Source organism: Chrysemys picta, chromosome 1 (assembly GCF_011386835.1).
Source record: "Chrysemys picta bellii isolate R12L10 chromosome 1, ASM1138683v2, whole genome shotgun sequence".
Taxonomy (NCBI): domain Eukaryota; kingdom Metazoa; phylum Chordata; order Testudines; family Emydidae; genus Chrysemys; species Chrysemys picta.
In genome coordinates, this window is record NC_088791.1 from 93,505,703 (window position 1) to 93,522,686 (window position 16,984).

Here is a 16,984-nt window from a genome sequence, read left to right on the forward strand (position 1 = left end):
ATGGGTCCTTGTACCACCTTTGAATTGGGAATAGCACTGGCCCATGGATTGGAGCCCCACATCACAAGAACGACACTCCTGCTCTTGGGGACTGCATGGGGAGCATATTACATAGCTGAGCTTTACCTGGAACATGACTTGTCTTCCATCCATGTTGATAAAGAGTCATTAACACGGCAATAGGAGAACCTGTTTCAAACGTGACCATATATTGGAGGAGATTTGGCACCACTCCCATCCCAGCTTCCTCGCCCATTCCTAGGTCAGACAAGATACTTGTCTACCCGGCTCCCAGTGCAGCTGAGATTCCCAGCTCCTTCTCTCATTCCCTCTAAGGCCACAATTGAAATAACTGGGGACACACTGTGCATAGGCTGTCTGTGTTGTGTAAAGCCTGGTCTCCAATTTCAAAGTATTCCTGGATCGAATATTGGACCTAGAATTGCCAATGTCAGCCTTTCGTCTACTATGGATTGACCATTTTCTTCCCAGGTAATATAGAGCCATAATGGTTCTTTTTTCTTCTGCTCCAGTGATGGAATGTGCAGGGAGAACCCACCCAAGGAACAGCCAGTGCAAAAAACATTTGAAACCCTTGTTATTGCTTTAATTAATCTGGACCAGCAGCCTTCCTGCCGGGGTGGGGACTCCAGCTTTCCTGTCCTCCCCGGCATGCCTGCAGTCAGAGTTGTGCACTCTCCACAAAGCATAGATTACTCTCAACAAATAAATCAAATACATAAATTAATTTATCCTTTTTTTTTGTTCCACTTGACACGTTTGGCGTTCACAGCCCCAGTTTATAGGGTGAAGCAGCTGCTCAAAAACCAGATGAGCAAATCTGTACAGTACCAGGCAGCACAGTGCTTCTGATTCCAGTGGGGAAGGTGCTTCCAAGAGGGGTTTGCTGCACCAGCCCTCTTGCCTCCAAGAGAAACCATGTCTAGACAGGAACCCCTGTGGGAGATTCATTCTTTTCTCTGAATATGACGAAGCAATGTCCTCTGAACCTCCCTCTCTCTGTCCCGGTGCTTCTTTCCCTCTCTTTGCCTCATCCCTTTTCTCATTCTTTCTTGCTCTCAGAAATACCCGTGTCAGAACCCTGTGAGCCTGTGGATTGCCTCCCACTTTTTTCAAGCTCTTCAGGTCATTTCTTTGTCCACTGTCCTATCCACCCATAAATCTGGAAAGGATACAAAACAGATGAGTGCTTAAAAATGGACTCTCACAAGTAGAGAGGGTGAATGGTGAAGCAAAACTTGACCACATAGCCGGCCTGAAACAGGGGTACAGTCTCAGGGGGCTTGCTGCAGTAGTTATGAAAGAGAATCAGATTCTCCTGTTTTCAGTTTGATCCTGAAGCAGATCCTCTGGAATTGGGGGCCAATCTGCGTTCATACCACACAATCAATGGACACCAATCAGCAACCAGCCATGTACCTCCCTGACAACGAGTGCACACTCCTTTGCAAAACACAGCCAAGGTGAGAAACACACACACAAAACTGTCACTAGGTAGTCAAATAGACATGATGTTGCACACACACAATTCTGCCCTCAGAGCCTGATCTTGTGAAGTCCTCCACACCCTCAACTGCCATTGGGCTGGATTCTGATCATACTTAAATGAGGGATAACTCCGCTGATGTCAACAGAGTCACACCGGTGTGAGAGCAGAATGAGCCCCATTGACTTCAGTGGCATTACTGTGGATTCACATCAGTGGAACTGGGAAGAGAGTTTGGTTCACAAACCCCAGCTCTGAGCCTGGGGACTGACTGCACTTAATATCTGACTGAGGCTCATTTTGTTTTGCCTTTTTTTTAATTCTAGTTTCTTTTTCTTGTAATGTATACATGGATATAGATATATAAAAAATAACAGATCCGATTCTCTATAGACAGTTTTTGCGCCTTTGGGCTTCTAAAATAAAATTTGTCACAATTACAGAAACCTAAGGTGGGGGGAAACAAACCCTGAACATCTGAGTTTCTTCTCTTAGCAGCTTTCTTTCTTTTTTGGGGGTGGGGTGGGGGGAATAAAATAAAAAGACAAAACCCAAACAAGTAAATAAATAAATAAATAAAATAAAACAAAACACACCATTAAATGAACACATTCAGCAGTTGCCTTGTTGCCTCCATCTCCTCCCTTCCCAGAGCATTCCTGCTGCGTTCACACGCACTCATCAAAGTAACCTCAAATCACTTCCAATGCTCCCCCTCCGCTTGGGTTTTCCTGCTCTCTGGGCCAGATCTTCAGCTGGTGTCAACTTGCATTTCTCCACTGAAACCAAAGCTCTACTGATTTACTCCAGCTGAGGACCTCCATGGAGCTCTGCTGATTTACACTGGCTGAGGAGCCGGCCCCGGATCATTCATTTTCAAAATGGAAGTATGAATGATGAATGACATTCTCAAAAACAACCAAACCCTCCTTGGGTTCTCATCTCCTTTCCCCCTCCCTGTTTGAAAAGAATGTCCCCAAGTCCCCCCACCCTTTCTCCTGCTTAGCACTTTCTGGAAGTCATAGTCGCTCAGTAAAAAAAATAAATAAATCAATCTCTCTCTCTATGTATATGTATATAACTAAACGGCTGCCACCCGGGCAGGTGTTTGGCTGGTGGGCCCAGTCCCTCCAAGCCCAGCGGTGCCCTCCTCATCACTGGGGTCTCTGCGGTGGTGCTCCAGGTCCAGCACGTGGGCGGGAATGTTGCCATATTGCTTTCGCTCTCTCACACCTTGGAGGTACAGTACCAGAGTATTTACTAAATATATATTTATATATATATATTTATATATTGTGTTTACGTGTTTCTTTTCCCCACAATCCTTTGGAATTGCTGCTGGGAAATGGTAGCACAAGGCGCGCCCTTGCCCACGCTGCTCGCTCCCCTCCCTACCCCAGGGACCCTCATCTGTTCCTCTTGCTGACTCCATTGCCCAGCTCCAGCTCAGAAGGGAGTGGGGAGCTGCGGTCTGCCGTCCCCAGTTTATCGGGGCTGTCCGACCCCTCACCATCACCCGGCGAGGGGGTGTCCTTGCAGAAGTCCGTCACCCAGGAGGGCATGGAGAGGAACCCCCGGGGGTCAACCGAGTAGAACGACTTGGCTTCGTTGGTGGTGGGCCCTCGGGAGGAGGAGTTGGCGCTGAGGCTGCTTGTGCTGTTGCACTTCTTTACAAGGGCCCGGCCCGGGGGCGGTGGGGGTGGGGAGAAAAGGGATGTCAGGGAGAGGCTGCTGAGGGTCTCTGACTGCTCGCTGTTGTTGCCACCCCTCAGGCTGCTCCCCGCACCCTCCTCGTCAGAAGGGTCCATGGAGTCATGATGAGTGCACCCAGGGCTTGTGCTCCCTCCGCTGCTGTGGCTCCGCTGATGCCGCCTGATGTTCTGCAGGCTGAATATCCCACGGCCCCGCAGGTTCCGCCTCCGGGATGCAGGGGAAAGCGGAGCTGCCATGGTTCTTTGGGTGGCAGCCGTTGGCATCGGGCACAGTGCCACCGGGAGGTCCAGGGTGCACTGGGGTGAGTCGCTAAGGTTCAAGCTGTCCTCCAGGGTGGTCTGCAAGCTGCCTTCTGAGCTACTGCTCCTGCTGTCATCGAGGGAGGTGTCGCTCTCCGTGCCCTGAGAGAACAATATGCAACAAAGGGAAAGCTTTCAATCTCAGATCCTTGCATCTGGGGCAACTGGGGTGAGACGGAAATGTGGCAAGCTACAGTCCACTTGGAAGGGCTCCTATAAAGCACCAGTTAGATTGCCAGAACATCTCTGACCCTGTATTCAGCCTCTACGGGTGCCTTTGAGCTGTGGGACTGTCTGTTCCATTGTCACCATCAGGCGATAAGGTCACAATCGGAGCAGGGCAGAGAAAGGTAATTCTATTTCACGATGGATTTTGGTATTTTGAAATTTGGTTTCACTCGGATTTGAAATGCAAACCAAACATTCTGAAATTCTCTGCCAAATGCCATGGAGCCGGGTTCTGGGGCAATCCACATGGAAGGCTGCCCCAGGGGCATATACCCTGCAAACCCACACTGCTGAGGAGCAAGGGCTCACAGCTCCCTGTCAGCCTGCTGACTGGAAACAAGGCAGGGATCTGTCGGGACTGCAACAAAATCAACCATCTCCGCAGAACATTTTGGTTTTGATGAACTGGCAAATTCTGATGAAAAAATGTTGGGTCAGAATTGTTCAATAAGGTGATGTGGAGATGGGGAGAGCCCAAAGGGAGGGAAAAACAGCCTTAATTTCTCTGTTTTGTTGGTCTCCTTTGTTATTTCACATTTTAGTTGTTTATAACAAAGGGTTCTGGAGACCTCAGGGTTTATCATAGGTGAATTAGAGGGTGTCTGATTTTCTCTTCCTCTGGAATAGGCCAACCCTTCTTCAACTTCACTCTCCTGCAGCCCAGAACATGAGCCATTCAGGAGACACCTTAGCATAAGCACAGCAGGGGAGTCCTCATGGCTTCTCCTTTCCACCACCTGTGTTTCTCAAATACATTTTATTTCCCCTCTCTGCTCTGTTCTTCCCAGTCTCCTAAGTGACAAACAGCAATATCTACCTGGGAGATAGAGGCCAGATGGGAGATGAACAGAGACAAGGACAGGGACACAGAGTCCATCTGGATGGGATACAGACCTAACAAGCACTGGGTGTGAGGGCATGAAGAAAGGTCCATTTGAGTTCTATTCGGACTTCATTGCCCCGCTGCTTGGGCCCTGTGAACACATCTGGCTTCCTACCCACCTTCTTTAACTCCTGCCGAGACTATTTTTACATGTGTTGAACCCAAGGGCTAATGCACTCTCCACCACCAGACCAAGTCCTTAAGTGGAAAGTGTTCTGCTGCCATTAGCTGGATCAGCACCAAACCTATAAACAGGGGTGTCTGGAGCTACCTCTTTATACCTGCCATCCAAGCAGCAGGAGCCCGGGAGGCAACGCTCAGGAGCCAATGTGAACTCATGCCTACTTGGGTCTAGACTGAGGCTGTCAAGCTAACTTGTGACCTAAACCAGGCCAGTGCATGTTTTCTGGAGGCACAGGGCCAGTGCCATCCAGCTCCTTCTTCCCTAGTACTCACTATGAATAACTCTTCAACCTAGTGTACTCTCTGTTCCCAGTAGTGATCTAGCCCTTTGATCCCCCCAGATCCAGTGCACTTTCATGTGGTAAATAAGCACCCCAACTTTCACAAAAGCCAAAAATCAAGCTAATCCCATTTCAAAACAAGGCCAAAACATGCCAATCCCTAAGAACCCCAACACTCTATGTGACTAGATCCCCCTGGTGTGCAGTCTGGGACTGTGGTGGGCTCGCTGTGCACCCCTGACTCTCTCCCCCGCTTGCCCCTGCTTGCCGGGAGCCAATTAAAAAAAAGAAGCAACAAGCTACAACGAGACAAAAACTAGCCAACAAGCAACTCACAAGCCAATTAAGCCAAAAACAAGCCCAATTTCTGTTTTTATTTCTGTGGGTTTGGCATGTCTGCTCTAGGCCCTTCTTCTCACTCTCCTCCCCTCAGCTCCCTCTTTGCTTGGGTACACATGAGGGGCCGCTATCGTGGGTGGGTGGGTGGGTGGGTTGGTGGGAAGCAGGGCCCTTACCTGGTGGAGTAGTGAGCAGTTCACACTTGGGGATCGCAGTGATGCCCATGAACCCTGCAGAGAGATTTTAGGAAGGCTGCCTGGACAGGAAACCTTCTCCTGCCCAGTCTGGGTGGCAGAGATGGCTGGGTGGAAAAACTCCGCTGGTACAGGTAACAGTGGCCTGGATGTACCTGGAGAGAAGGGTCTGGGGGGAACTGGCAGAGTGGGGCAAGGAGGTGGAATGAAAACAGAAAAATAAGACCTCAAGAGTCCATTGATCCACTTTGGAGTCTCTGTTTCTACCAAGGTAAGGGTCCGTAAGCCCTGTAAACTGAAGGTGTTTAGTGACATGTACTCCCAGGCATGGATCCGGAGTGCCGAGTGTTCACACATTCCATTGGTCCCACTTTCCACATAATTACCAGAGTTTGTAACAGACTCGGAAGCATTATCAGAGCTAGGAGCAACATGTCCCCCCTCCCCTCACATGTCCTTGGAGAAAAAGGCTGAGACATGATAGGCCAAATTTAACCCAGGTGCAACTCCACTGAAGTCAACGGACTTACAACTGGGCTCCTGCAGAGTAGTAGAAAAGGGAAATACACAAAAAGGTGACTGGGGAGCTCAATGACCCCATAAGGCCAGAGACATGTGCTCAGAAGTGAAATTAGGACTCTTGTTTCCAAGGCAGATGAAAGTACGGACTCTAGAGATAAGGAGCATGGCCTCAGGAGATGGTGGCACTGTCTACACTACAGAGTTAGCACAGTTCATCCACCCGATTGCTAGCTGACGTGACACTGGCTTTGAAGTCTTTGGACCTCATTCTCATTTGCATCCTGCTTCAGCTGTCCAAAGGGACCTTAGTGTAAAAGAGAATCATGTCCTTTAAGACTGTGAACATCTGTCTGTCTAGGGCAACTCTGAGGAAAGACAATAGTCACTATAAAAGGTGCCAGGGAAACCAAGCAAGCACCACCCCAGTGCTTAATTTGTGCCAGGGCTTGCCAGGACTGAACCCCGGCACCTCTAGGTTTGGCAATTCATAGCCCCAGCACCTCTGAGCTTGCCGCATCAGTTATTAATGTAAATCAATTGCTTGAGCCCCGGCACCTCTTTCATTACAAATTAAGCTCTGCACCACACTGAGATTGGCAAATTGAGAGTGAATTCTTCTTTAGTGAAATCCCGTATCATATCAACTGTATTCCTTACCAAAATAAAACAGAGCCAAGTCAGACTAACTGAACCAGTCTGCACTGTCAGTGGAGTTAGCATCAAACGACCACACTGTCAAGGAGAACGGAGGGGACTTTCTTTACCTTGATTACTCTCATGCTTCAGCCAGGACTGGACGGGGTTAAAAGGGATTTTCTCCATTTCACACAAGTAACTTTCCGGAGTCGGAGAAGCACCTGTAGTTGTTAATGGGAAGAAACATTCCCCCAAATCTCCCATGCCCATGGAGTCAGGACTGTTCTGGCCATCCTGCTGAAAAAATTAAAGAGATATCCTTTGTGAAATTAAAAATCACACGGATGGGGTGAAGCTGCCTGAGCAAGCTCTGGAGATGGGGTGGATTATGAAGATACCTGGACAGTGCACATTCATATTAGCAAATGGACATTCCAAAGGGTTACATCCCCATCCCCCTAAATATATTTCCAGTCAAAGCAAGCCATTGATAGCGGTGAAGGGAGCTGTAGCTTGCACCCCCCTCCGTGTTCTCATCAGATCTGTCTGAGTGAAAAGTCTCTAGGGGAGGAGTTGCTGCTAAGTGTCTGACACTCACATTCTTCATGAGAGTGAAGTGTGACCAGTAGGGGAATACATGGCACTCCAGGCCGCGCTGGGACAGAGGTACAGAGTTCGGCACATTAAGAGGAACATGTACCCGATCAGCTGGCCAACGGATGTTGTGGTCGTGTTCCAAGATGCAGGCCCCTCCCATGGTTTGTGCTGTGTGCACATAAGTTCTGTGATGGACCCTGTTTCAGACAGCATGGAGAAGTGAAGAGGAGAGGAGACACTCACTCCTTGTAACCTCCTCCACTGGGAAAAGCCATACCCTCATGGGATTCACTCCCATGCCCTGAGCGAGGAATGGGTTCTTGCCAAACCACTGCTAGGAGGAATGGTGGCTCTTTCAAGGAAGGACGTGTCATTCAGGACCTGGGAGGATGCACACGCTTCCCACTGTGTATGCAGATATCCCAAATACCTAGGATGCTCCTACCTTAGTCTCCTTAGGACTCAACTGACAGACGCTGCGATTGTCTAAATCATCCCCTAGCAGGATGGAAGAAGACTTGTCTGAGTTGAGGGATAAGCCTTCCATTTCAGCCAGCTGAACCTACAGGAGGAGAAAGAAGCTGTCACAGGATATGGCCTGAATCTATTTCTCAACCACTCCTGCTGTTTTAAGGCTGGATGGGTGCAGGGAGAGAGCCCATACACCTGAGAGTGACTTAAAAAAAATTCCTTTATTTATACTATGTATTTCCTAACCCAGAGCTAGGCCTGGTGAGACAACCCACTTCTAGTAAAGCACGGAAATGAAAACTGGGAGCTGCCAGGAACCAGTCCAGATGATGGGTTCCCTGATCAAGACTCCCCTGGTGTGAAAGATGGAGAGGGGAATCCAGAGTCTGTCCCAGGGTCAGAGTCTGGCACCAGGCTCCTCGAGCGTAGGGCTCACTGAGTCAGTGCCAGGAGAGGACTTCCTTAGTCTGGGGAGAATAGTCTGCCCCAGAGACAGAGCAGTGGGGAAAAATCCCATACACCAACAATTAGTTCGTGGCAAGCTGAGGTACGAATCTAGCCTGCACTAGCCTTTGGCAGACGGACTCTCCCTGTGGACCTGCTGCCATGCATTAACAGTTCATTAATCTAGTCCTCTCTGACCTTCAGTAGGGTCCATGCAGACAGACAGCCCACATCAGGCTAGTGCGGTGTGGATTCACACCCCACCTTGCTGCAAACTAAATGTTGTGCACACAAACCCCTAGTCTGGAGACAACAGAGTGTGCTCTGATGCTGGACAAGGAGAAGGCCCCCTCAATCTGGGGCTAATGAAGATTATCCTAATTAAATAGTGTGAAGGCTCTTTCATGCCAGGGATAAGCATGCCACTTTCAGTCCATGCCAGTATCATGCTTTTGATTCTCTCTCACCATCACTACTATAAGCTATTCCCTTCTGGCCTCTCTGCTTCTTCCCTCTCTCACCTTTAATCTATCCAACACCTTAACTAACATCTTCTCCTCCCTGTTGCTTTATCTATGGCACCCCATCCTCCATTCCCTTCATTGGCTTCCTCTTTCTTTATCAGGTGTAACAAAGCTCACCATTCTCAGCTTTCAGGCTCTGCACAGCTCTGCTCCTGCCTACATCTCTGTTCATTTCATCCCCCATCCCATTTTACACCCTACACTCCCCTCCCCAACCTTCTCTCCTTAGTGCTTCCTTTGCCTTCTCCCATTTGCATCTCTCCTCTACACTTGGAAAGCTTCTCCTTCTTCCTGTATGCCAACCAGCCTCCCTCTCTTTCTTCAAACATACTTCCTTCCCTCAGCCTTCCCTCACTGGTCTCTAGAGCAGAGCTAGCTCCTACTCCTGCACCTGATCCTTTATTGTTGTTGTATCTGTCTTATTTAGGGCTGCATGCTCCTTCAGGACTGGGATCTTGTCCTCCTATGTGTTTGAACAGACTGGGTGCACCAGTGGCACTATGTGAATAACAATAAGAAGATGATTTGGTGATATGACTCCTTCAGGCTGGAAGTTTAGTGGTCTTTGCCAGTGTCAGTGATTGGAAGAGGACTCCTTCAGAGTGATATTTCACTTGTAATAAACAAAAGAAAAAACCTGATCTACATTTTTAAAGAGACCCGACATCCATAGTCATTAGGTTGTTCCAACACAAGAACACCATGTTGTATAACTGTTCAGATTGCTCAAATACAAAAGCCACCAACTCAGAGCATTAACAAACTCAGAAACCCACAACTGCATTATGTCAAACACGCTACTCAGCAACCAGTCAACAACAATTTATGGTCTAGAGAAACAGTCTGAATCCAGCCCCATTCGACATGTGTGCTCATCCATGATGTATAAGCAAACATTTCACCAAAACAACCTTAACTCTGTCCCTATAGGCATGTAAGTATGAAATAGGAAAAAATCTGAGACAACCTCCTTCAGCCATAACAAAGCGTTTCAAATCATCAGTGACCAAAAACATAGGAATACTTTACTCTTTGTTGAACTGCTATTCTGCAAATCAGTCCATCTCGCAGTCTACACAAAAAGACAGACTTAACAAAGTCATAAATAGACAACGAGCAGGCTCAAAGCAGGTTTACCATTTTTCATTGACAAACCCTGGGCTGCGGATTAAACACTCCATGATAGACCATCAATACACATTGCTAGTGTGTACGCAAACCTCATAAAGACAGAAAATGAAATGATAGCAATGACATGAAAAGAGAACAAGGGTCTTCTTATATTTTAATATTACAACTTCTATAGACTACAGACTACTTAGAACTCTCCTGAATAAAGTTGACGAAGTAAAAATGAAATGATGACAGTGGGCAGTTCACTATACCAGTAGATTGGTTTAAAAAATTCAAAGATGGCCACATGCATAGTCACCGAACTTCTTATATCCCTTAGAAAAATGACTAGATCCAGACATAACAAATTATAGAGTTCAAGGCAGAAGGGGCCACCAGATCATCCCTTTGAAAATAGGGAAGCAATCATGACAATCTTTGTGTGAAGAACTGTTTTGAAAACAAGGCTCCAGGGGCTGAGTCCTGCAAGATGCCCAGTAGAGTTGAGCGAAATCTTTTGACCAACATTTTTTTGGGTGAAAAATGCAGATTTGGCAACACTGAAACATTTTGCAAATTTGTGTCCACTTCACCAAACTGTTTATATAAAAAAATCCCTCCCCCCCCAAATTCCCCAAAAGTTGAAGCGTTTCATTTTGACATTTTTCGAGTTTTCCGATCAAAATGACTTTTTGTTTAGAAATTTCCTTCAATTTAATTTTTTTACACATGCAAATACATTTTAAAAACTTCTCAGAATCAAAACAAAACATTTTGTTCAATCCAAAACACTTTTTTTTTTTTTTTACTTTTCAATTTGCTCAAAATTTTGGTTTGGGGGTGGCTCAAAACAATTTTTTTGGAATCACCAGCAAACCCAAAACCTCACTATCTGCATGGCTCTAGTGCTGACCACTTTCGCTTGACAGAGCAGAACACTTAGCACATACTTAAGAACTTTAAGCATGTGTAGTGTTTTGAGCTGGAGCACTTAGTACATTGCTGGATCAAGCCCTAGATAAGAAGGGAACAGCTTGAAGGCTGTAGGCAAGTGTTGTCACCGGGCCGGTTTCAACCTGTTTTGGCATGGTGCTTCCTTATAATTTTGACGAAGCTCACACACATTGAATAGGGCCAGATGAAGAATGTGCTCTGTCTATATACATTTTGATTCATTACTCTACAGTGTGTTTGAAATGTCTGTGTACATCCTAGATTTTTAATGTTAGTGGTTGTATCTGGTCAGCCTTCAGTGTTACACAGCATAGTAAAAAGAAGAACAGGAGTACTTGTGGCACCTTAGAGACTAACAAATTTATTAGAGCATAAGTTTTCGTGGACTACAGCCCACTTCTTCGGATGCTCTAATAAATTTGTTAGTCTCTAAGGTGCCACAAGTACTCCTGTTCTTCTTTTTGCGGATACAGACTAACACGGCTGCTACTCTGAAACACAGCATAGTGTTCTTCTGGTGGAATTTCCTTGTTGTTTTTCACAAAAGTTTTATACTATGTAATTATGGATAAAAAATAATGATTCATATATCTGGTTAAAACGTTGAACTTTAATTTTACTTTAATATGATTTAGAAAATAAAAATATCTAAATTTTAATGCTAAATTGTTCCTGCATGAGTTGATCAATAATTTCCTTTAAATTCCAGAATGTAGTTATATGAATCAAAAATATCAACTTTGGAAAATAATTTATAATTCTAAAGTGGTTATTGGAACTTCTTTTAAATTACAAATCAATTCTTTCATAGTTGTTTTCACTTTCCTCATTTTTAGCACAAGTTTTTTATTCTTATTTTTATTTTAATGTAATCTTTTTATATTTAAAAAAATGATTATTGATTGTGGTTATCATTCTGGCCACCTGTGCTTGTCTGTGTGTGTGGTTTTTTTTATGAAATTGCTGTTTTCTTTCCATTCATATTTCAAAATACTTTTCTTGCTGTGTTTTTAATCCAAATTTTGTTTTATGTTCTCTTGTGTCTTCCTGTATGTCTTCTCAACCTTAACTCCACCTTAACAAAGGAATTTTGTCTGGAGAGCTCCTGTGTTTTTTTAACAGTTTGACATGGTTATGACATACATAGGGAACAAGACAGGCAGACAGGAGGAAACCTGCTGAAGCCTCTATGTTCTGATAGGAAATGGGACCAAGTAAACCAGGAGAACTGCAGGGCCCTGGGAACGATGAGGCACGAGAGTTCAAAGAACTCTGTGGAGCTGAGAAACTCTGCATGACCTTGGTTTCCCAGCTATCCTCTGGAAATCAGCTTCCTACTATTCACCAGCCTTCCCTCCTTTCCTATGCTCCAAACCTTGATTCCTGCTTCTTCTCCCAGTTTTGTATCCCTGTGGACTTTCTGAAGTCCACAGAATCTGCTGCAGACCTTAACAGGTCTGCAGGGACCACTGACCCAATGTGGAATCTACTAATGTTCACAGCAGATCCTTCAGACTTCAAAAAGTCTGCAGGGAAGAATATCTGGGACCAGAAGTTGGAATCAAGGTATGGAACTTGGGGGAGCTGAGAAGTAGGGGGCAGATGACTCAAAGAAAGACCCAAGTGGGGCCAGAGAAATTCTGCTGAGCTTAGAAGCTTTGCTGACATGCTGAGTTGAAGTAGGCATGGGAGACCCTGGGGACCCAGAGGATGTCTGTAGGGTTAGCGGGAGTGCTCAAGGCTACTGCTGGTTGTCACCTACCCATAATTCAGTGGCACACAGCACCACATACATACATACATAGTAATGATGCTCATGAAAATCCATGATTCATCATCTTTCTCTTTAGCCCTATTACTTTCCCTTTCCCTTGACTTGGATTCTAAAATTTTGTTACCATGGGGGAAGATGCCACCACAAGTATCCTTTGTGGTTGTGAAAATTTTGCCACCCTACCCCTTGGTGGTGGTGTGGTGATTTTGCTGCCTACCTTCTTGCATGAGAGGGTGGGAAAATTCTCCTGCCACCTGCCTTCCCATGAATGATGCTGAAGATTATTGCCAAGATTTTCAAAGGCAACAAGTGATTTTGGGTGCCTCATTTTTTGGGTGCCCACCCTGGGATGCCTTAAATGGGCCTGATTAACAGAAAGTGCTTAGCACTCACTCTCTAAATATTAGGCCCCTTGAAGGGCCTTGAGTTGGGCACCCAAAAATGCAAGCACCCCAAATTACTAGTTACTTATCAAAATCTTGTGTATACCACCACATGCCCCCTGTGGATGAGGGCTTGAAGACTCAGCAATTGGAGAAGAATAGCAGCATCTGCCTATTGCTGCCTCTGAGGAAGACTCATTGAGAAGGCTGTGGCTGGGAGGAGAAGGCCTGGTGCCTTGGACCCAGGGGCATGGAGCTAATCCATTGCTCTCTTTATGTACAGAGGAGAGAGTAATCTACCAATGAGAACTTTGACACTCTAACTTTGCTAACTCATTTCAACCAATAAAACTGTAGAATGCAAATTAACTAGACAGGGAATGGTGATGATTGGTTGTGTTACCGCTGATATCACATTGACAATATATAAGAATAACCTGAGCTATTGACACAACTCTAACCACAATCATAACAGTTAGGTACAACAATTGTTAAAAATTTTACTTAATTATAACCTAATTTCTTTCAGCGTTTTCAGTGAGTTTTAATGGAAATTCCAAAGGTTTAGGGAAGGATTTTCAAAACCACCTAAAAGTGATTTAGGAGCACAAGTCTCATGGAATGTCCATGGGTCTTGTGCTCCTAAGTCCTTTATGTGATTTTGAAACTCCCATCCTTAATAAGAAGCCATTTTTAGCTAGAAGGATCCCCTCCAAAAAAAAAAAAGAGACCCAAAAACTTCCTTAATGGGCCAATTTTTAATTAATTTTAACTAGGGCTGTCAAGCGATTAAAAAAATGAATCACGATTAATCGCGCTGTTAAACAATAATACAATAACAATAACAACAATACCTTTTATTTAAATTTTTGGATGTTTTCTACATTTTCAAATATATTTATTCAATTACAACACAGAACACAAAGTGCACAGTGCTCAGTTAATATTTATTTTTGATTTTCACTGTAAAAGACAAAAGAAATAGTATTTTTCAATTCCCCCATTGCAAGTACTGTAGTGAAATCTCTTTATCAAGAAAGTTGAATTTACAAATGTAGAATTATGTAAAAAAAAATCCCGCATTAAAAAATAAAACAATATAAAGCTTTAGAGCCTACAGGTCCACTCAGTCCTACTTCTTGTTCAGTCAATCGCTCACAAAAAGAAGTTTGCTTACATTTGCAGGAGATAATGCTGCCTGCATCTTGTTTACAATGTCACCTAAAAGTGAGAACAGGCATTCACATCCCACTTTTGTAGCTGGCGTTGCAAGATATTTACGTGCCAAAAGCACTAAAGATTCGTATGTCCCTTCGTGCTTCAACCACCATTCCAGAGGACATGTGTCCATGCAGATGACGGATTCTGCTCGATAACCATACAAAGCAGTGTAGACCGACGCATGTTCATTTTCATCATCTGAGTCAGATGCCACCAACAGAAGATTGATTTTCTTTTTTGGTGGTTCGGGTTCTGTAGTTTCGCATCGGACGGTTGCTCTTTTAAGACTTCAGAAAGCATTCTTCACACCTCATCCCTCTCAGGTTTTGGAAGGCACTTCAGATTCTTAAATCTTGGGTCGAGTGCTATAACTATCTTTAGAAATCTCACATTGGTACCTTCTTTGTATTTTATCAAATCTGCAGTGAAAGTGTTCTTAAAAGAAACAACATGTGCTGGGCCATCATCCGAGCCTGCTATAATATGAAATATATGGCAGAATGCGGGTAAAACAGAGCAGGAGACATACAATTCTCCCCCAAAGAGTTCAGTCACAAATTTAATTAAAACATTCTTTTTTTAACAAGCGTCATCAGCACGGAAGCGTATTCTCAGGAATGGTGGCCAAAGCATGAAGGGGCATATGAATGTTTAGCATATCAGGCATGTAAATACCTTGCAATGCTGGCTACAAAAGTGCCATGTGAACGCCTGTTCTCACTTTCAGGTGACATTGTAAATAATAAGCAGGCACCATTATGTCCCGTAAATGTAAACAAACTTGTTTGTCTGAGCAATTGGCTGAACAAGAAGTAGGACTCAGTGGACTTGTAGGCTCTAAAGTTTTACATTGTTTTGTTTTTGAGTGCAGTTATGTAACAAAAATAATCTACATTTGTAAATTGCACTTTCACGATAAAGAGATTGCACTACAGTACTTGTATATGGTGATTTGAAAAATACTATTTTTTTGTTTATCGTTTTTAGAGTGCAAATATTAGTAATAAAAATAATAATATAAAGTGAGCACGGTAGACTTTGTATTCTGTGTTGTTACTGAAATCAATATATTTGAAAATGTAGAAAAACATCCAAAAATATTTAATAAATTTCACTTGGTATTCTATTGCTTAACAGTGTGATTAAAACTGCAATTAATCACGATTAATTTTTTTAATCGTGATTCATTTTTTTGAGTTAATCGTGTGAGTTAACTGCGATTAATCTACAGCCCTAATTTTAACTCAAACTAATTAACAGACTTACTTGAAAATCCAATCTTTCCTCACTGATTATGGCCCGAATTAATCAAAGCATTTAACCACGTGCTTAACTCCCATGGACATCAATGGGACTTCAGAAAGCACATGCTTAAAGTTAAGCATAGGCTTAAATGCTCTGAGAATTGGGCCCTGAGTGCTGAAAATTTGGGGAAGATACACTGTGTCCTTCACATAAACAAATCTCTTCTTTAAGTGAAAACTGATACACAGCAATGATATCTCCACCTCTAGTTCATTCTCTCCTGTCATCCTTCCTGGTTCATCTGCCTTTCCTTCCTGCTTTCCACTAGTACATACGTGTCTCCCATTGCTTAGGAGGACAGGCCAATATCAGAAATTCACTGTAGTAACAAAGGTCGAAGCTTCTGTCTAAACAATCTATGGAGCTCTCCTCAGGGAAACCTCAAGGGTATGAGCATGTGTGTGTGTATTGGGGGGTTCCCTCCCCATCCTCGCACGCAGGTTACCTCTTGCTTGTCATGGTTACACTTCTCGCACATGGCCGGCGAGGAGTAATGATGGAAGACGGAGCCCGATAGGTTATCGATGATCATTAACTCCCCGTCGAAGGAGTCCTTAATAATTAAAGAGACACTGTCCAGCCATAAGTTCTCCTAGGGGACAAGAAAGGGGGAGGATGGGAGAAATTATTTAAAGAACCCAGAGTTTTTTGCTTTAATGTGTTGTGCGAATTTAGGGCCAGATTCTGCCACCCTTACTCAGAGGGCGTAGCACTTTACTCTATGAGCAACCTCGCTCAAGTCAGTGAGGCTGGTCGTGGCGCAAGGTGTCACTTCAGGTGAGTGATGATGGCAGAATCCAGCACGTAGGGCTTGTCTACACTTGAAACACTACAGATGTGCCACTGCAGCGCTTCATTGTACACCAGTGGATTACAACCTGTGGTCCATGGACCCCTGGGGATCTGCAGTCTATGTCTACGATTTCCAAAGAGGTCCGTGCTTCCATTTGAAATTTTGTAGGGGTCCACAAATGAAAAAAGGTTGAAAACCCCTGGTGTAGACACTACCTATGCTGACAGGAGGGGTTCTCCCATTGGCATAGGGAACCCACCTCCCTGAGGGTAAGTCTACACTACCCGCCAGATTGGCAGGCAGCGATCGAACCAGCAGGGTTCAATTTATTGTGTCTAGTCTAGACGCAATAAATAGATCCCCAAGCACTCTCCCATCAACTCCTGTACTCCACCGCCACGAGAGGCACGGGCAGAGTTGACGGGGGAGCGGCAGCAGTCATCTCACCGTGGTGAAGACACCACGGTAAGTCGATCTAAGTACGTTGACTTCAGCTACATTATTCATGTAGCTGAAATTGAGTAACTTAGATCGATCCCCCTTCCCAGTGTAGACCAGGCTTAAGAGGTGGTAGCTTGGTCTGTGGAAGACTTCTTCCATCGACCTAGCATTGTCTATGC

At 44.8% G+C, this 16,984-nt stretch overlaps 1 protein-coding gene across 1 annotated transcript in view; it reads right to left on the minus strand.

Moving 5' to 3' along the window:
- Positions 1-731: 731 nt before the first annotated feature.
- Positions 732-16,984, minus strand: part of CACNA1I (calcium voltage-gated channel subunit alpha1 I) — a 286,236-nt gene continuing 269,983 nt past the window's right edge. Inside the window, exons 34-38 of the mRNA XM_005302537.3 lie at positions 16,017-16,163; positions 7,828-7,944; positions 6,914-7,082; positions 5,610-5,806; positions 732-3,621 (exon numbers count right to left, since the gene is read on the minus strand). Coding sequence (XP_005302594.3) covers positions 2,914-3,621; positions 5,610-5,806; positions 6,914-7,082; positions 7,828-7,944; positions 16,017-16,163 — 1,338 coding nt within the window. The 3' untranslated portion in view covers positions 732-2,913. The remainder of the gene's footprint in view (positions 3,622-5,609; positions 5,807-6,913; positions 7,083-7,827; positions 7,945-16,016; positions 16,164-16,984) is intronic.